Source organism: Myotis lucifugus, unplaced genomic scaffold, assembly GCF_000147115.1.
Source record: "Myotis lucifugus unplaced genomic scaffold, Myoluc2.0 scaffold_229, whole genome shotgun sequence".
NCBI lineage: Eukaryota > Metazoa > Chordata > Mammalia > Chiroptera > Vespertilionidae > Myotis > Myotis lucifugus.
Genome location: NW_005871277.1, coordinates 1,891,880 through 1,912,991, shown reverse-complemented (window position 1 = coordinate 1,912,991; position 21,112 = coordinate 1,891,880). Strand labels below are relative to the sequence as shown.

Genomic DNA, 21,112 nt, shown 5'->3' with positions numbered 1-21,112 from the left:
GATCATTAAGTCTAGATTCATCCCGGCCTCTTTTATTTAATAACTGTGTGAGGGGGGGTGAGTGCCTTAACCTCTCTGATCCTTGACCATGTGGAGAAAGACCAATGATAACAGTATTCAGCTTCTAGGACTAGGTTCACGGGAGAACCAAGCTGGGATCTGCACTCAGAAAGTGTATGACATAGTGCTGCCACCAGGGGGCGGACGTGTACAGGTCCTGGGCACCTGACTTGTCTCACACTCTTCTCCCCGACTTCCTGTCAAAGGAAGCACATACATGTTATCCAGCCTTATGACTGCCACTGGTAACTCTGGGTGCCCTCATTTTAGACATCTCTCCATACATCCAAACACATACGCACACATGCACAGACACAGAAACAGTCTGTATCTAGGTACATAAATAGTCCTATCGACACTAGTCCGAATCCTGTCATTCTTTTCCCTCTCGGCTATAGACACAGGATACATTCACAGGCCAGTACACACAAGACTCCAGAATGGATTTTACATGTTTCCTACTCTCCCCACACAGATAAGGGCAGGGCAGCCCAGAGAGCGATGGCGCCTGCTGAGGGACACGCAGCACCAGCGAAGAGCGAGGCTGGATTCCCGATCTCTTGCCTCCGAGTCTTTCTTTGATGCCGTATGAGACTCTCTGGGTCTCCTCTTCCCTCCCTGGCTGGTCCTTCCCAGTTTCCCCGCATCTCAAGGGAAGGTCTACAGGCAGGTGCGTGCGGAGCAGGACTTGGCCTGGGGTGAGAACACTGACTCAATGTAGCAAATAAGTGAAGGCATGAAGCTTAACCTGGAAGTGTAGCTCCTCCAACCTCCTTCTCATCAGGCCCCGGGGGCCTGGGGCTAGACCACCCATGATTTCCTGATAAACCCCCAACAAGTCCGTGAAGCAGGGAGGATCCCCATTCTGCAGATGAGGAAACTGAGGCTCAGAAAGGTCTGGCCCAGTGCCCAGAGTGGCACAGCCAGGAAGTCACAAAGCTAGGGCCCCGTCCCAGCTCTGCCCAAGTGGCAGTCCAGGGAGACATCAAATCAGAAGAGCACAAAGGGCTCATCTTCCTCCTAAAGCGCTGAATGAAAAAAGAGGGCGGAAGGTAAGCAAGCGGGTTACAGGAGGGAAATACGGCCTCGGGACAAGACGAGGGCGAGGGGCACTCATTGGGGCCGTGCGGCCCAGGGTCTGAGGCCACAACCGGCTGGCAAGGCTGAGGGCAACGGGCCCTGTTGTTCACGGTGAGGATGCGAAGTGGGACAGCCCCGCGGCGGGGCAAACCAGCGGGTCCTGCAAATGACAACCGCGTCCAGCTCTGCACAGGCGACCGCCATCCCCAACCGCGCACGCACACTACGTCCACACTGAGCGTCGCCCCGAGGGCCTGGCAAACTGACTGTAAGCGAAACAAGGGATCACGACACCAGCCGGACCACAGGCTCATTGATCTAAACAAAAGTTCCTGGGACAGGTATCTGGTCACAAAAACATCCCCACACGTCGAAATAAAGACCCAAAACATCTCATATTAAGCACAGAAATAAATGTGAGCTATACGTACGTTTAAGAAGGATGACTACAAACAAGATGATGGCCCTGGCCGGCCAGGCTCCAGGGTTAGGCTGGGCCTGTGCCCCAGAGGGTCGCAGGTTCAATCCCCGGCCCCAGGGGGCGCCTGCAGGAGGCAACCAATCAATGTTTCTCTCTCCCCACCTCCCTTCCACTCTTTCTAAAACTCAATGGAAAAAAATATCTTCATTCCTCAGGTAAAGATTAAAAAAAACAACAACACACAAGATGATTTTCCAACCCATTACTCTAGTTCGTGGGCTCTCTCGGCAGCTCGGGGCCCAAGGCGGGCACCCACCCTGGACAGGACACCTGTCCGTCCCAGGGCCGCGCACACCCGTACTCACCAAGGCGGGGACGATGCCGACCCACCGAGTAGCCCAGCGCACACACCTCTGCAGCTGGGAGGAAACCGGGGCACCCGGAGAAGCCCACGCGGACATGGGGGGCGCGTGCAAACTCCACAGATAGTGGCCCCGGCAGGGGAGCCATTTTTCTCTCTCCTGGTTACGATGCTGAACGAAATGACAGGACCAGGCTGAACCTGCGCATGTGCACAATTGTGCACAATGACGTGGGCACGCACGAGGTACGTGGGCACGCACAAGGTACGTGGGCACGCACAAGGTACGTACACACCAGCTGTGACTCAGGCCACCCAGGCAGACCTCGCTGAGCCTCAGTGTTCCCACCCTGCAGCAACCAGAAGGCAAGAGCCCTCTCTCCATGGGCTGAATCCAAAAACTCTCCAAGATGCGTTTACGAAAAAAGGCAAGTGGCCGCTCTGTGGGTTCAGCAGAAACCCTCACCCCGAGAATCCCCTGGGAGCGTCTACAGCGAACAAAGGCGGACCCCACCCCCGAGATCCCAATCGAACTGGTCTGGGGTGAGGCCCCTGCATCGCCTTCTTTTAGGGGGCTACTCCCACAGGCAACCAAAGCTTCAACCACTTGCACAGAATGCTCTTTTGTGGGGGGGAAAAAATGAGGCAAAACCAAGAATATGCATTCCTACTTGCTTGTATTTTCAGAAAGAAACTCTAAAGGAATTTGCACAAACAAGAATGGAAGTAATTACTGGGTGGGGAGGGATGGGAAGATGGGGAACGAGAGGTATGGGGGAAGTTTTACTCCATCCCTTCAAATATTTTGAGAGCCATGTGAAAACATTCTGTCTTCCGAAACAAAAATGAGTCATTTAATTACATGAAATACAATAATCGGGTGTGGGACAAAGTTTCGATAAATGTTAGTTAAGTGAAAAAAAGAAAGAGAGAAAGGAAGGGAAGAAGGGAGGGAGAGGTGGAGGGAGGGAGCACTTTAATTACAATCACACCCATGCACTGTACATGAGCAGAACTGGCTGTGAATCATGAAGTCCTCACCGAGGAAGCAAAGATGTGCCTCAAAATGCTCAACGACATACATCCTGCTTCTCACCCCCAAACTGGAACCAACCCAAATGTCCATCAACCAGAATCTGGATACAAAAGTTGGGGCTCAATCCCATAATAAGATACTTTGCAGCCACTCAAAATAACGAGGTAATAGAACTGTTTTTTTACTGTTAAGTAAAAAAAAAAAAAAAAAAAGGGCACGTTGTCAGATGCTCTGAAGAATGTTGCCGTGTTTCCTAGACGGTATGTACTCTGCGTTACCTCTATCTGTGTCTAGCCCAGGGCTCCTCGGCCTGGGAGCCGCGTTCATCGCCGTGAGGCTGATGACTGTCTGCAGTGGGGCCGTCCTGGGCATTGGGGGGGGCTGGGCGGCACCCCTGGTCTCCAGCCACTAGATGCCGGGATCATACTCTCCCCCAGTTGTCACAACAGAGAAAGTCTCAAACTTTGTCAAATGGGCCCTGAGGACCAACTGTGCAAGACTGAGAAGCGTGAATGGGCCTGGAGGGGCGTGCCCCAGTTCCTGCACCAGACTCATCCTTTTGGGGGCGATTTTCTTTCTAAACCGTCTGTTTCTATAATATTTTAGGTTTTACACAAGCATGCACTACCTTCTGCAATAAGGAAAATACGATTATAAGTAAACATATATATGACTGACAATCTGTCATGTAGGGGAGTCCCACAGGACATCAAAAACTGCCCCATTGGCTGCATCTGGGGGACGGAAAAGGGGATGGGGTCCCGGGGGAACACTATTTTAGGCACTTTTGTAAGGTCTGAATTTTCAGCGACCAACGTTGTGCACTTCTGTATTGCTTGTGTGGGTTTTCACTTTTTAAAGATGAAGAACGAGATATCTCTGGGCAGGAGCGGAGAGCAACGGGACCTGGTCCAAGGCCTCCCAGTCCTTAGTGAGGAAACGGATCCCCTGACAACAGCGCTGCTGGGCCCGCACACCCGGGGCGGGCGTCCAAGGCCGGACGGGCCCTCCACCCTGCGGGCTCCGCTGCCAGCAGGGCCCCGAGGAGGCACTGCAAACAGCCTCCGTGTCGCATTTCCCTGGTCTCCTCCCTCTCCCCGCGCTCCCACAAGAACCCCGGGGGTGGGGACAGGTGGCTCCCCTCTCGAGAAGCACCTGTGCAGAAGCCAGGGGCAGGCCCTGAGCTCATGCCCAGTGGGTGCCCGGCGCGTGCTGGGTGCTTTATCTCCGTTCAGCCTAGGAACAGGACTTTGAGGCAGGGATCCCTGTTAACTCTGGTGGGGAAACCGAGGCTCAAGGAGGCCAAGTTCCTGCTTTACACACAGCTGGTAAGTGGCAGAGTAGAGATGTGGGTTCAAAGCCAAACTCCACCCCTAACCTTGGGTGAACCTTCATCTCATGATCTCCGTTGAAATAATTCTATTGTTGCATTTCCACAACATCCCTTTCCCAGTTGGACCCCTCTCTCTTTTTAAAAAAATATACATATATATGTTTTTATTGATTTTTAGAGAGAGAGGAAGGGAGAGGGATATAGAGATAGAAACATGATGAAAGAAGATCATCGATTGGCTGCCTCCTACACACACCCCACTGGAGATTGCACCTGCAACCCAGGCATGTGCCCTAACTGGGAATTGAACTGTGACCTCCTGGTTCATATGTTGACACTCAACCACTGAGCCACACCAGCCAGGGTGTGTGAGGGTTTTTCCTTCCATTACTGAGCATGGCGCCAGGCAGGATGGAAGAGTCTGAACGTTAAAAAGCCCTGAAAACAGCCTCGGGCAAAGACAGAAGCAAACCAGAAAATAAATACTCCAGGTTCCTCGCCCCTTGGACAGGACAACTCGGAAGTGGTCTATGCTGCTTCCCCGGGGCCTCCAGTGAGAATGAGGGTTAGTGGCCCAGAGTGGTACCTTCATCACCTGCCTTCCCTTCCCTGCCTCCCTGCTCCACTCCTCTTCCAGCTCCTCTGAGGATCACCTCTCAAAACAATACTTTCCAGAACCTGCTTCTGTGGGAACCCAAACCACAAAAGAGGGATTGCCACACGAGGCTCACATAAGATGGCTCATTCACACACTCAACAAATATTTCTTGAACGTTCACAAAACGTCAAGCAGAATGCTGACGTCTGGGATACAATAATGAACTTGACACAACACACTGGAATACAGCAGGTGCTCAATAAATGATACCTACTGTTATCATCATTCTAGGCCAGAGGTTTCAAACTCGTAGCTAAATGGAGCCAGCAGACACTTTTCTTTTTATTCATTTGGACTGAAGAGAATTTTTTAGTAAGCTGTCCTCATTTCATGGGGAAAAAACCTGGATTGCTTTTTCAGATTCTCTTGATAAACCAGGTCTGCCCTCTCAGGACCACCATTCCCACTTGTCAAGAACCAGCAGGAAATGAGCAGCACTTGTCCCTTCAGACAAGGCATGAGCTTTCCATTAGCCACAATCCCCACCACTCCCCAGAGCAGCGGTTCTCAACCTGTGGGTCGTGACCCCTTTGGGGGTCGAACGACCCTTTCACAGGGGTCGCCTAAGACCATCGGGAAACACATCTATAATTACATATTGTTTTTGTGATTAATCACTATGCTGTATGTTCAATTTGTAACAATGAAAATACATCCTGCATATCAGATATTTACATGACGATTCATAACAGTAGCAAAATGACAGTTATGAAGTAGCAACGAAAATAATTTTATGGTTGGGGGTCACCACAACATGAGGAACTGTATTAAAGGGTCGCGGCATTAGGAAGGTTGAGAACCACTGCCCTAGAGTCTCACACCCGGGCTGACTCTCATTTCCTTACCCACCTGGCCCACGTAGGTTCTGAGTTTGATACCCCTGGCCTTCGTGTGTAACCAGCGTCTCACAACACAGAAACTGCCTTCATACTCACCTTTTGACTGTCTCGAGTCCCCGAGTCCCGCCGACAGGGCCCCGTTTTGGTTTCCTTGGCCTCCGAACTCTCCCCAGGGAGGCTGGGCCTCCCTTTGGGCTGCTCTCGCCTCCTTTCTCTGGCTTCCTGCATGATGGACAGGCCCTCTCGGATTTTGGCAGGGGCACTCTTCTCCGAATAGGCCCTTTTGACGTCCAGCGGTGACCTGCCACAGTCCTGCGGGTGGTCACCCCACTGGGCCACACGGCCCTCCTCTCCCCGCCCGGCGCATTTCCTCGGGGACCCTTTCTTCCTGTCCACTGGGGAGGATTTGGCCAACACACCGGCTCCATGGCTGGGGTCCTCCCAGGCGGCCAGGTAATCCTGATGCTTTGCACCGTGATGTTTACTAGCAAAGGCCTTGGCCTCGTCCTCAGCGATTCCCGAGACCTATTCCCGAGACCTTCTTCCCGGGACCCCCGTGGCCGGGAGAGGCCCCTGGCTGTTTTTCAGGAGCCCCGGGCGGCAGAGCCCACAGAGGAGAGCTGAGTTTGGGGCTCGTGGCGGCCCCCGGGCTCTCGGCCAGCTGCCTGCCAGAGGCTGGACTAGAACCTCGGTTTGTTTCAGCAAAACTGGCTTGTTTCCGGGGACCCTCATCTTCGGGCCCCTCCTTCAGGCTCCTCCGCCTCCGCTCCACCCCGCCTCGCTGGCCTGGCCGCTCCTGGGCCCAGCCAGGCTCTGCGGGCGGCCCCTCCGTCCGCTCCGGAGCCTCCGGCTTCTTGTACTCGGCCATCAGGGCGTCTATGTCAAGAACGCTGGATCTGTAGCCACCTGTGACTTTGCCCGGGGACGTCTCGCTGACCACCTCGCTCCTCCTTCTGACGAGGGGGTCCCCGGCTTTGGGGCAACTCTGGAAAGCCGGGATGGTTTGGGGAGCGCGACTGGGGGACGTCTTGCTCCCACCTTCCCTCCAGTCATTCTGAAACCCAGTGCGGCCTTCTGGTCGCCGATGGACACACACAGCATCTGCATCGAAGATTCTCTCGGTGGAAAGATCCAGAATCCTGTCCCCAGGAGGCGATGGAACATCTGTTGGCTTGAGCGTGTTTGAAAAGCTGGCGCTGTCACGCTCTCTGCCCGGCGCCCGGCTCTTACTGCCCATGGTCTCCAGTGGCTCTTCAGGGTTGGGAGAAACCAACGTGGAAGTTAAAGGATGAGGCGATGGAGGCGGAGCTATTTTTCTAGAATGTTCCGTCAAGCTTTCGGGCCCTGGCTTAACAACACCCTTTGCTTTTTGAGCATCGGGAATCTGATATGTCACCGCAAAAAAGGTGGCCTTGGGTTCCCCAGATGACCCTGGGCTCACAGCTGGGAGGGCCGGGTCCTGGGCCTCCGCCCTGTTACGGGATGGCTGCCGTTTCCTCGCGGCGCCCGCGGTGGGGCTCAGATAATCGGGGCCCGGCTGCTCCCCCTCTGAAGCCAGGAAGCTGAACTCCTCAAACTTCACGTCGTGGGGCAATGTCCGCCGTCTCCACTTCTCGAATCTCTGGTCCCCGGGGCTCCCCCTCCGCATCCTGACTTCAGGCTCCGGGGCCGGGGCCGGCCTCCACTCACCCTCCCCGGCAGCCACCACTCGGGGCCCTTTCTGCACAAGCCCGTCGGTGGGTGGCCGTGCTCGGAGGTCAGAGGGCTCAGCCTTGGCTCTGGAGGGGGCGTCGGGAGGGCAGCCGCGGGGAGCAGCCCTTTCTCCCGCAGAAGCACAGCCTCCTGGCTTGTTCCTGGCCCCTTCGGGCCCCTGGTGCTGGGCCTCGCTGCTGGCGGCCTGGACGGTCCTCACACCGGCGGCCTCAGGGCCACAGGGCCTGGCCGAGCGCTCGCTGGGGACTGCAGGGCTGATGTCATCGCTGACCACCAGCGTGGCTCTGTGCCAGCCCCCGGCCGCCCCACCTCTCCACTTGGGCGACAGGCCACTGCCCCCGAACGTGCCCTGCGGCTCTCGGGGGTCCGGGATGGGCCCGCTGACCTCCTGCGTCCCTTGGGCTTCCCACATCAGACTGGCCCTTTGGACGGAGCCCGCCTGACTGTCCGGCCTGCGCTCTGGGTCGGCAGGGGCGACCTCGGGGGACAGCTGCCTCCCCTTCAGCGAGAGACGGGACCTGCTGCTGCCGCTCCGGAGCTCCACGGCTTTCTCCTCCGGCGCCGTGGGGACAGCCTCACTGTGCGCACGCTCCCCCACTGTGTGCATGACGTCGTACTTGGGCTCAACCCTCTGTGACCTGGGGGGGTGCTCCAAGCCCTTCAGGAAGGGGTGGCTACCGCGTTTCTCGCCCAGAGGGGGCCTTTCCGGGAGAGGCGTGTGATCCTGTTTGGGGTCACCATTCAAGAGGGGGGTCCGTCCCCCTCTCTCGGTGTCGGGGTTTTCCGACCACTGGGAGTTCTCTCTCTTGAGGGTCGTCTTTTCCGGAGGGTCCTTCCCCAGCCACGAGCCTCTCTTGGGCCTGAGTCGGGGCTCCGAGACGTGGGTCACAGCACCAGGGGCGGTGGCTGGGGGATAGCGTCCCGACTGGTCAGCCACCGTGTGTCTCTCCACGTGATGCTCAAACACTGTGGCCCTCACGGTCTGGAAGCTCCCCTCGTCTTCCGGGGCGCCGTCCGAGGAGCTCGGGGCCCCCGCCGAGCCTGCCCCGCGACAGCTGGTGGGAACCTGGTTAGAACTGTCCTTCCGCGGTGCCTGCCTGGACTTCTCCCCGGGCGTCCCCGGCTTCCAGGGGCTCCTTGGAGCAGATGCTCCGTCCAAACCAGGCCCTTCCTTTTGCTGAAAAAAAAAAAAAAGAAAAAGGAGAAACTTAAGTTAAAGGATTCGAAATGGAAAGGAAGAGGGGAGGTCGCTGAAATGGCTGCTTTTAAAATCATAAACCGTAACAATTTAAAGACGGAACCGTCCAATGTGGGTGAGGATGTGGGGAAACGGACACGCTCGGACGCTGTTGGAGAGAAAGTAAAAGTCGTGCCGACTTTTGGACAATTCAGTGTATCTGTCATGATTTTAAAATTCTCATTTCCTTTCATCTGGCCAGTTTCCTCTCAGGATTCCTTCTTCGCTCATGAGCACAAGTCTCCGTGAGCAAGAAAGCTCAGACCGCACTGTCTGTGAAAGCAAATGAACACAGACAACGTTGAGTGCCCGTCTGAAAGGCGGTGGCTCAGTCCATTTTGATCCATCCAAACGATGGAGGACCACACAGGCCCTTGCGTCCCCAGGGGGGTGGGCCCCACTGTCCTAGCACCCAAGACACACACAACATCCCTTCGATGGGAGAAAAGCAGCTGCAGGACAGTATCTTTATGATTTAAGACCATCTTTTAAAAAACTGCACCTGCCCTAACCGGTTTGGCTCAGTGGATAGAGCAACGGCCTGCGGACTGAAGGGTCCCGGGTTCGATTCCAGTCAAGGGCATGTACCTTGGTTGCGGGCACATCCCCAGTAGGGGGTGTGCAGGAGGCAGCTGATCGATGTTTCTCTCTCATCGATGTTTCTAACTCTCTATTCCTCTCCCTTCCTCTCTGTAAAAAATCAATAAAATATTTTTTTAAAAAAATAAAATAAAAATAAAAAACTGCACCTGTGTGTATACACAGGTAGATGGACAGTGGAGTAAAGATATAAATCGAATTGTGAGTAGGAGGAAGGAATAAAGATGAAAAAAATCATCTTTTAATCCGACATACTTTGGTTCTGTTTGATTTTCATAACATGCATGTACTACTTAGTAATTTTTTTTTTTTTCTGTTAGAGCTAAGTCTACTTCAGCAAGTTAAAAAAAGAGAATTAACCACAGGACCCACCAATTCCATTCCTGGGTATGTAACCCAAAGGATTAAAAGCAGGTGGTTCAGGGCACATACAACACTCAACCAATGAATGCATAAGTAAGTGGAACAACAAACAAATTGATGTTTCTCTCTCTCCCCCGCCCCCACTTCCTCTCTCCCTAAAGTTAATTTTAAAAAAGAAAAACAAGTTTTCAAACATATACAAAATTACAGAGATAATAGTAAGTTCGCCTCAACCTATCCCCTAAATTCAACGACAGTAACATTTCACCCAACTTGCTTCACGTGGCTCTTTCTGTTCTTGCCGTTGTTGCCATTAGAGTATTCTGATGTGACTACAAGGAGTTTTATTTGCAATGGGCCCCAAACTGGAAACAAACCAAAGGTCCATCAAAGGATGAATAGGAGCCGAAACCGGTTTGGCTCAGTGGATAGAGCATCGGCCTGCGGACTGAAGGGTCCCAGGTTCGATTCCGGTCAAGGGCATGTACCTGGGTTGCGGGCACATCCCCGGTAGGAGATGTGCAGGAGGCAGCTGATCGATGTTTCTCTCTCATCGATGTTTCTAACTCTCTATCTCTCTCCCTTCCTCTCTGTAAAAAATCAATAAAATATATTTTAAAAAAAAAAGGATGAATAGGATACACTGTGGTTGGCCCATACAATGGAATACTACTCAGCAAAGAAAAGGAGTGAATTATTAATGCGCACTACAATGTGACGAATCTCAAAATAACTATTCTGAGTGAAAGAAGGAAGACCGAGGGGGGAAAAAGGAGCACTGGTTCCATTTATAGGACAATGTAGAAAATGCAAACGAATCTATTGCAACAGCAAGCAGGTCAGTGGTTGCTCGGAGGAGGAGGAGGCGGAGGGAGGGATTTCGAGGAGGAGGGAACTGGGTGTGCCAGATGCCGGTTATCTGGGTTGTGATGGCAGCTTCACAGGTGTGCAGGACACACGTCGAACTCTCCACCTGTACGCTTTCCATGTGTGTTCCCTGTAGGTCAGTGATACCTCACTAAAGCTGTTTTAGAAAGCTACAAGTCTGCCGAAGGGATTATCCACAACCCAGTTACACCTTGGAGTTCTTTTATGAGTTTTTTTCTTACGAAATGAACTAAATAAAGGTACTTTTTGAGCAATTTAATTTCCCTCCTGTGGCTGCTAGGTGAAAGTCAGGGTTGAGAAGGAAGCAGGGACCATAATTCGGGAAATTGAAGGGGTTTCTATGAACGTTTTTTAAGCTTTATTCATTTCTTTCTTTTAATAATATATTTGTATTGATTTCAGAGAGGAAGGGAGAGGGAGAGAGAGAGAAACATCCATGATACGAGAGAAGCATGGATCAGCTGCCTCCTGCACGCCCCCTATGTGCCCTGACCGGGAATCGAACCTGTCACCTCCTGGTTCATAGGTCGATGCTCAACCACTGAGCCACGCCGGCCGGGCAGCTTTATTAATTTCTTAACAAAGCAGGCATTCTCACAGAGGAAATCCCTCTGTGCACAGAAAAAATACAGACCTGGCGATCGAGTTTGTAAAAAGCATTTAACACGAGGGAACGGGGGCTCGCGGCTAGCATGCCGGAAGGGACGTCAACAGTCCCGGCTTTCGAGGGAAAACTGTCTTATTGTTCGTGAGATTCTTTCTGGGTCTCGTAGGTCAGAAAAGCCCTTCCGGTAAGTGTAGCTACCAAACACAGCGACTCCTCACCTTTTCTCTCGGCTCCTTAGCAAGCTCGCCACTCGGCTCCGAGCACCTCTCATACTTGACTTCACTGCTTGAAGCTGAGCTTGAAAACCTGGGACAGAGATCCAGGTACAGAGATCCAGGTTACGTGGCTGGGCCAGCAGCGGCGACTCCCTCCATCCCACACCCCACAGCCAGCTCGGGGACCCAGGGTGGAATCGGAGATCATCCAAGCAACAGTGCCCGGTTTGCTTTGAGAAAAGACATTTCCTTTCTGGTCACCAGACCAACAGAAAAGCACCCAGGAGGGATGGCCTACCTTACACACAGCATCACCGGGGTACCAGGAGCCCCAAGCTGGGGGGAGGAGATCTGGGTGCTAATGCCAGCTCTACCCACCTCCCACCTCGGGAGCTTGGGTCAGGCTTGTGACCTCACCTGAGCCTCTGTCTCTTCATCTATAAAATGGGGATAATTAACACCTCCCCATTGCCTTTTGTAGGGCGGATAGGAGGCTACCCCAAGCCCTAATAGCTACCCGAGGGCGTTCAGGGAAGACCCAGGATGCCCCGGGAGGAATAATTAATGGTTGTTGTTAGCAACCACAGGCACAACAGCAGCCCCACTGCACACCGGTCACGGGACTGGACTGGGGGGATGTGTGGGGGCACGGGCCTGTCTCTGCCTCCCCGGGTGACTTTGGCCAAGTTATTGTCCCTCTCTGGGCCTGTTTTCCCACTTATGAAGGGGAAGAGAAAGAAAGGGGAGTTCTGAAAAGTTCCTTAGAGTGGATGCCTAAAGATTAGTTTGCGGGGCGGGGGGAGGGAGGCCGCAGAGGAAAGAAAGGAGAGAGAAATCAAACCTCTGAAACCTGACCCACACTTGGAGCCTCAGTTTATCCATCTGTCCAGTGGGATTAATCCAAGGCGCTGCAGGGAGAGGAGGCCTGTGAGGTCCCTGACACTGGTGCCCCTTTCTCTGTTATATGAGCTCAGGGGTTCTCAGGCCCTCACATGAGAATCACCCCGGAAGCTTTAAAAACAACCAAGCGAAGAGCCCCTCTCCCTAGACCCACTGAATCAGAATCTCGGGAGGTGGGATCCAGGCACTGCTATTTTTTCTCGGTGATTCTAAATGCTGAGAGCACCGGTCTAATTCTGGCCCAGCTGGCTGCCCTAGTTCCCAGGGCTGGGAGGGCAGTCTGCCCAGAGGTCCTGCCCCCTGGAAGCTCCATCCCTAACAGAGTATGTCAGTGGCATGCATGTCATTACTGAGCTAGTGGACACGCCCAGTGGCATCTCCCTGTTGTAAGCAAGAAGCCATTTGTGGGAAAACAAAGGCACAAGAGATATCAGAGGCCGGGAGAGCTTAGAAAATGACCACTAACTAACAGGGTTAATAATATCATTTAAAGCTACAATGCATTGAGGGCTTTCCACGGGCAGAGTGAGTCCCAGTATTATGCTCTGGGTCTTTACCTTTAAGAAAGGTCTTAGTATCATGAGATGAAGAAATCGAGGCTCAAGAGATCTTGACCCATCTGGTTTTATTTTGCCGGCCACTCGTGGAGGTTTCGGCCATATATTAGGTGACCACAGACTTTAGGAGAAGAAAGCTTAGCTATGGAGACAGGCTGAGCTGGAATACATCGACTTCCTCACGGTCCTTCACCTTTCCTACCCCAATCTGTGAAATGGGCACAATATCTCCCCAGTGCAAAGATGAGAAGAGACAAGAAAACCGAGCTCCTGGCCCCACTGCTGGCACGCGCCTCATCTGAGAAATGGCAGCTAACGCCACTTCCTCTTGAGGCTGCGGGTGAACCCAGAGAGGAGGTAAGGTGCCCAGCACGGACCTGGGGCCTGCAGTGCCTCATCCCAGGGGGGGCCTCTGGTGGGTGGTTTGAGGCAGCTCGGGGACAGAATGAACCCCATGAGACGTTCCCACTCACAGTTTGGTCATATCCGCCGACAGGGGCCGAGCCTGGAACGCCCTCCTCCTGACCTCCGGCTTGACCTTGGAGCTCTCGGTGGCCCAGCCTTTGATCCGATCCTGGACGCTCAGTCCCGCTTTCTCGGGCTCTGGAGCAGCCGATGGGGACTCAGGGGTGGCCAGTGGGGGTTCAGACCCCACGGCCAAGGCGCTTTCCTCCCCAAACAGGCTGAGGCGCTTCTTGACGCTGCCCCTGCAGACCCACTCTCCCCGGGTCCGGATTTCCCCATCGGACGCTCTGCTCTTGACCTCCGCGCTCTCTCGACCTTGGCTCGGCCTGGGCGAGGGGGACTCGGGAGCCTTGTCTGGCTCTGTGTCCAGCCTGGCTTTCTCTTCCCCGGGCTTCGGGTCGTCTGCGGGGGTGACCCTGGCCGAGCCCCCCGCAGTTCTGAGGCCGCCCAGCTCGGCCTGCTTGGAAAGCGCCTTCTCCTTCCGTTCTCGGATCTTCTTGGCCACCTCCAGGAAGTCGGAGTCTGGGTCGGGGAGGGGAGCCTCTGCTTTGACCGGACACTCCCCGTCCACGCGGGGCTCCGGGTGGGGCCTCTCGGGTCCCCGGCGCTGGCCGGAGGGACCTGCGGTGGCCTCGCCAGCGGCCTTCCTCAGCGAGGCCTCTCTGCTCTCGAACGGGGCCGTGAGGTCCATGGACAGAGGCCGGGGCCTCCTCACCCACGTCTTCTCGGGCGGGGTGGGGGGCGCTTTCCCCCCCGCAGCCGCCCCGCCCGGGCCCGGCCTCGGAGGCTGGATGGAGTCCGTGAAAATCGCGGACACAGGCCTTCTCTTGGGGCGAGGCTGGGGCTCCCCCGCGGGGCTGTCCGTGTCCCCCACGCTGCTGGCCTTGGAGAGGGGCTCCCTGGGGCCCGTGTCCTCTCGGGGGGCGGCCGGCCTGGTGTCCTGTGACAGGGAGGCAGGTCGGGGCAGGGTCCCCCCAGGCCTCCGGGCAGGCAGGGCGGGCTTGGCGGCCACTTCAGGCCTCGAGCCCGAGGGGGGCTCCTGAGTCACCCCCGCCTTGGCCTCGGGGGCCCCCTCGCTGAGCCCCTTGCCCAGGACAGGGCCGGCTTTGGTGGTTTCGAAGAGGAACAGGGTGCTGGCGCTGGGCCGCAGGAAGGCGGCCTTGGGGAACAGGGCCGAGCCGCTCCGCAGGCCTCCGTCGCCCGCCTCCTGCCCCCCCAGGCTGGGCATCTTCTCGCCCGGGTCCTTTGCCGCCGCGTCCTGGGGCGACCCACAGGAGGGAGAGGGCCTGGCCGGGCTGGGCCCCGGGGACTTCACGGCCGGGGCCTTCTCCTTGAAGAAGGGCTTGGGGGCGAGTCTGGGCAGAGGGAGCAGGCGTGCGGGGCTCCTGAGGGGGCTCTTTCCTTCCAGGAGCCGGGCTGAGGGGGTCCCCGAGGGGTCGCCCGCCTGGCGGAAGTAGGTCCGCGTCAGGGTCTCCTCCTTGGCGATCTCCCCGAGGCCTGGCACTCCTGGCAGGGGCGTGATGGAGCCGACCTCCACCCGCGTCACCATGGTTACGGTTGTGGATCCATGGGGATTCTAAACATCCGAAATGGAGAAGCCACCGCTAGAAAAAAAAAAAAGGGAAATTTAAAATTCAGTCAGCGTCCGGTTGGGTCGAAGCAGCTGGAGCCCCGAGTTCTGGACAACAACTCCCCACTGACTTCGCCGGGCAAGCCAGGGCCAGTCCCTCCATCCCTCTGAACTGCGGGCTGTTTCTGAAGTTCCTTCCAGATCAAAGGGCGGGGGGAAGGCGCCAACATTCTCCAGGACTTTCCCCTGCGCTCAGCTCAAGGTAAGGAGGGCTTATCTCTGCTGTGCAGATAAGGGAGTCGGCTCAGAGAGGCCAAGCCACTGGCCTGAAGTCACTCAGAGAGCACGAGGCAACGTCAGGATGTGCCACTCAACACTGCGCGCTCCTGGCATCAGCCCCCCTGACAGCACCCTCGAGTTCCCGGTCTCCTGTCACCATGTTCCCACTTCAGAGCCGGCCCACCCGGCCTCAGGCATCCTAGCTGAACCCCTCACCAGCCTGTGCAGGGCGCCACGCTCAGAGAGGGTAAGTGGCCAGCCCCAGCTCACACAGCTGCCCAAAGCCAGAGCCCCTGAGGTCATAGAGGTGATGGATGGGCCACAGAGCCCAAGCCTCAGCCCCCAACCCCAAGGCCGGCCCTTTATCTTCCCCTCGCCCACCCTTCTAGATGCCTTCAGAAGAGCCACCTTGACTTTGCACTCACCTAGGGTTCCTATTTGCCTTTGGGCTCTTTTCTAGTGGATGCCTACTTCTCGCTGGCTGTCATCATAGTCTCAGTAAGAGTCACAGCTCATGGCAAGGGCACACATACCACGAATGAGGGCTTGAAGTAAGCCGAGGGCTCCCTGTGTTTTAGAAATCATATCGTCCTCACAACGCTCCGATGTTTACCAGACCTCATTATGCGGCTCGGGCACAGCCCCTTGTCCGTCCAGCTATGTAGGACCTGCTCTCTCAAAGCAGGAGCCCTCTTCTCTCATTAATCCTCCGACAACCCCCAGGGGCAGGTATGATCGGTATCTCCATTACAGAGATCAAGGGAAAGGGCCCAGAGAGGTCGTCTGACCTGCCTACATCACACAGCTAAAACGCGACCTCAGGTCCTCAATCCATTCAACTCTGCCTTTTTGAAAAATTATGTTTTATTCCTTTCTGGGTCTTAAAAAGTGCCAGACGAGTCACTGTTCTTGATTCCTCCCCCACCCTGTCCCCACCTTCAAACCAGAGTCCCCTTTCCCCGAAAACCTGCCCCCTGCCTGCCCCCACCTAGATGGACTAACATTGGAGGGGGTTTCAGTTTGCTGCAAGCCTCCCGCTCCCCTCCCGAGGCCCCGCACGGCTGCCCCCGGCTCTGACTCACTCGGCAGCCTGCGGGAGAGAAAGGCAGACAGATTTTGATATTTTTCTCTTCCTTACACGCTCGATGGTGCTAACAGATTCCTTCTCCCCAAACCAGAGAACGCTGCCTAGACACGTCAGAAGCAGAAGAGAGGGACAGAGATGGAGAATCAGGGAATCTGACAGAGGGAGAATTCTACCTGCAGTGACACCGGGGGTCCTGCCTGCAATCAGGGCTGTCCACCTTCAGAGCCAGCCCCCGGGACCTCTGGCAGCCCTGCCCAGGGTCACAGACACAGCCCGAACATGAGACACAGCAATGACAGGACTCCAAGGACAGAGAGAAAATTCCCGGCAGAACTCGCAGGCGCCCTCCACCCCCTGGACCCTCCAGCCCCACTTACCCAAGCCGGCAGGCCCTGGCTGGGGATGTGTGACCGCCAGAGAAAGCCAATGGTGTCACCTCTCATCGCCAGCAGGGCTGTCCCCACGCTCCCATGGCAGGAGCCTATGGGGGGTGGGGATAAGAGGGGGGAAGACTCGTCCCTGCAGGCTGGGTTTCCGCAGGACTGGGGAGACAGGGACGGCAGCCTCGGTTCCAGCGATTTGTGCACAGACGGTACAAAAGCTCTGGAGCTCCAACTGCGTCCGCTGGCATCTCCCCCAGCCTGTCAAACTCACGCTCCTTGCGGCTTTTCAATAGTGCAGCCTTACATATACATGTGCATAAACAGTGCTGAGTCCACAGTAGGTGCTCAGTAAAAACTCCCCCGTTTCTCTGATACATGTTTACTGAGCACCTACTATGTGCACAGAGGTGAACAAGAAACATCCCCTGCTTTCGGGGGAACTCACAGTCTTGTGTGGGAAACACACACACGCAATGGGCAATAAGCACCCATCATGGTCTATAAAGGGGTACATGGGAGCACAGGGCGAGGAGGATTAACCGCCTAGAGTCGGTAGTGGTTCTGGAAGGCTCCCTCGGCGTAGTGGAGGTGACTCCTGAACACTCAGGTGCTGGCTGATTTGGGAGCTGTTTCTCCTGGTTCTGCTCAGTAGTGTTTGTACGTTGCATCTCTTGGTTCTCAAATGCTGCCTCAGGGCCTTTGCACATGCTGTGCCTGCTCTCTGAGAGACCCCTCTTGTGCAGGCACAGGCCCACCCCTAAGATCACAGCTCAGACATCCCTGTCCCTCTCCAACCTAGTACAATCTCCCTCTTCCATATCCACGGATACTCGGCAGGCTTCATCCATAGCTACAGTTACATTTAATAATAGTGCTTTAGTTCCCTGGTAAGCCCCCAGAGGGCACCCTGAATCCCCAGTAGCCAGCACAGTGGCCTGGCCCATCATAACACCAATTACATAATTACTGAGTGTGAGAAAGAGAGAAACATCGATGTGAGAGTGAAACATCGACTGGCTGCCTCCTGCACACCCCCTACCAGGGATCGAGCCCGCAATCTTTCGGTGCACAAAACGACACCCAATCAACTGAGCCACACAGGCCAGGGCGAGCCATCTCTTTTTTAATCATCATGGAGGTCGCCCTGGGGGACAGACCGGGTGCAAGGCTGGCCTGGGAGGTCAGGAGGCTGCACTAGACCAGGAGACACAGGATGTCAGTCAGACCTCAAGCACCTGGAGCAGAGGGTGGGGACGGGTACGTCTCTGCTTTTGCTAAACCTGCCAAGTCCTCAGGCTTGATTTCACTGAACTGATTTGCAAAATTTAAAATTCCATTTCCTATGATTTCATGCAGAGAAAACCATTTTCCCTGGGAATTGAGTCACTGAGACCAATAGCTGCTGAAATTTGACAGGTATCTCTCAAGGGCATTCATTCATTCGTCCATCCTTCCGACCCTCCTCCCACAAACCAGGCCCTGGGCTCGGTGCTGGGGGTGCAGCCACGGAGCTCCAAGTCTCCGGGGAAATCCGAGAGAAGCGCACCGGGAGGAGGCCGGAGAGCTGCTTCCATTCAAAACCCAACAGTTTGGCAGCTTTTCCGCTCAGATTCAGAGGCGTTGATTCATTCTAACAGCTGTTGCCAATTCTTCATAATTATACCCTCGAATCCGATCTGGGAGCTCACCAGTCATTCACTCAGCCATCTCTGGGTGCCGTTCCCTGGGAATGCCACCATCTGGTGAGGGGTGCGAGCCAGTCCTGACACCCTGCAGTATCTTCCGGAATACGACCCGGCCTCCCCAGTCTGCATCTGTGTGGGGCACTGTGCAAAGGGCCACGTGCATGCCCGGGGCCTCCCAGAGGAGCCAGGACGCAGGAAGTGTGTGTGGTTCATCCATCCACAGGCCCCAGATGGAAACAGCCCAGTGCCTCACGTCACTGGAATGCAGGCATCCTCTCTTCTCCATCCCCATGGCTGCTTCCTTAGCTCATTCATTCATTGAGCACCCACTATGTCCTGAGTTCTGGGGACACATATCCAGAAAGCCTTGTTCCTGTGGAGCTGATAGTCACGGAAAGGGGAACAGGCCCCGGCCAACGACACACCTACGTTGCAGGCTTGATCCCCAATCAGGGCACACATTAAGAAGCAACCAATGAATGCACAGCTAAGTGGAACAACAAATCAACCTCTCTCTCTCTCTCTTCCTCTCTCTCAAATCAAAAATTAAACAAAATTTGTTTGAAAGAAGAGGGGAACATAAATGAACATAAATAAGCAAGATGTACAGAATGTTAGATACATGACAATAAAGAAGGGACAAGGGGAAAACTTCACTGAGAAGAGACATTTAAAATCCGCCCTCCCCGCTGACATGCCTCCAATCTGCTCTCCTAGCAGCAGCCAGAGTGATTCTGACTGGCGAGCACCACCATGTCACCCTCCTGCGCAAAGCCCATGCAGTCTCCCCACCGACCTCTGGATAAAGGTCAAACTCCTTCCCTGAGGCCCGGGAGGATCTGGCTCCTCTTCATCTCACCAGCTTCAGTCTAATGATCGACACCTCCCATCCATCCGTCCGTCCGTCTGTCTGCCTCTCACATGCACTCACATACTTACTTCAGCACAACGACCCCAGACAGGTCACAAGACACGCTGCGCTTTCCTTCACTTCCAAGCCTCCACACTGCCATTTCCTACGACCTGGCTGATCTCTAGCCATCCCTCAATTTTCAGCTCCAAGCTGCTGCCTCCTCCAGGAAGCCCTCCCGGATGCCCCAGGGCAGGTTCAGGTGACTCCTGGGAGCCTGGTATCAAACTCCTGGTACTTCTCCCTCGCCCAGCACTGGTGGCACACCTGGTAACTGCCTCTGTTTCCTCCACTGGACTGGGAGCTCCTGGCCAGGAGGGACCTGGGTCCTGTTCACAGCTGTATTCCCAGGGTCTGACCACCACACTGGACATAACATCAGTGTGCCAAAAATACGTGAAGGGAGAGCATCCTTGAGAGAGGAAAATAATAATATCCAGTGCAGGCGTGGGTGTGGAGAAATTGACATGCTCATCTGCTCCCAGGGCCAATGTAAGTCATAAAAGCAATTTGGCAATATTCACTTCCAACTAATATTTTTTTGAGTCAGGCACCCTACCAAGGGACTCTGTGCACTTTCTGCCTTCTCCCATTTAACACTCTCAACAACCTTGTGCCTTTCAAATTATTACCGTTCTACAGATGAGGGAAACGCAGTTCAGGAGGAGCCAGATCCCACACTAGTGAAAAGTAGAGCCAGTGTTCCAACACTTCTGACTCACATCAACTGTTTCCCCCCAATACCCCCCACCCCCAAACTGCTTCCCCCGCTTTCTCTCCCCGGGTCCAGGTGCAGCTGCTGGTCCTCAGCAGGAAGAACGTTACAACTTCTCTTTACGCCTCGACCTAAAAATCCGCCTTTTCAATTTCCCTGGGCCTGTTCCTTCCTGCTATTTGTGCTATTTCTGAACTGGCTGAAGCACTCCCTGAAACCATTCATCAAGCTGTACTTGGTTTGTTTGTTTTCGCCTAGATCGGGGAGGGGCAAACTGTGGTCTGCCGGCCACATCCGGCCCACGGCCTGTTTCTGTAAATAAAGTTTTATTGGAACACGGCCCATTTATTTGCATACGTGATCTACCAGCTTCTTCCAAGGTCTGAAGACAGAGTTGAGTAGTTGCCTCAGAAGCTGTTGAACCCAGAAAGCCTGCAGTATTCACGAGTCGGCCTGTTGCAGAAAGGGTTTGGGGACACCCGCTCTAGACGGTGGGAAACTCAGTCCCCTGAGAAACTGGACGAGGATGTGACATTTCCCTATTTATTTATTTATTTTTAAGATCCTCACCAAGGATATTTTGTCCATTGATCTTTAGAGACGGGGAGGGAGAGGGAGAGAGACAGACATCAACTGGTTGCCACCCACACCCACCCACACCCACCCCGAGGGTTTCAAATCTGCAACCTAGGCACTTGCCCTTGACCAGTCATCGAACCCTTGACCCTTAGGTCTGCAGGCCGATGCTGTAACCACTTAAGACACCGGCCAGGGTGACATCCCCCTCTTTAAACCACCCAAAGCTCTTCCACGGCCCTGGCTGTGGCCCAGCCCTCCACCGGATCTCCTCGGGTGTCCCACATGCTAACCGCAGGAAATTCAAAAACGCACATGAGCAAGCATGTTTGGCACAGCCCAAGCCCCGGCATTCCGATGCCCATCGACGTGCGCGTTTCCAATGTAAATGGGAACTTTTGGTCAAAAGAAAAATGAAATCAGACCGTGCGTGTTCTTCAGGAACTTGCTTTTTTTTTGGTTGTTTCATGTCAAAATTGGTCCTAGACATCTTTCACATCCTGAGCTGCACAACCTACACAGCCGCTTCTGGTGCTCCTGTGTGCTCTGTGCACGCGCTCCTCATCAGATCATC

General features: G+C 54.8%; 1 protein-coding gene across 1 annotated transcript in view; it reads right to left on the bottom strand.

Moving 5' to 3' along the window:
* Nucleotides 1-21,112, bottom strand: part of KIAA1671 (KIAA1671 ortholog) — a 67,178-nt gene that overhangs the window by 11,365 nt on the left and 34,701 nt on the right. Inside the window, exons 2-5 of the mRNA XM_023762068.1 lie at nucleotides 13,342-14,937; nucleotides 11,415-11,502; nucleotides 6,314-8,678; nucleotides 5,885-6,183 (exon numbers count right to left, since the gene is read on the bottom strand). Coding sequence (XP_023617836.1) covers nucleotides 5,885-6,183; nucleotides 6,314-8,678; nucleotides 11,415-11,502; nucleotides 13,342-14,882 — 4,293 coding nt within the window. The 5' untranslated portion in view covers nucleotides 14,883-14,937. The remainder of the gene's footprint in view (nucleotides 1-5,884; nucleotides 6,184-6,313; nucleotides 8,679-11,414; nucleotides 11,503-13,341; nucleotides 14,938-21,112) is intronic.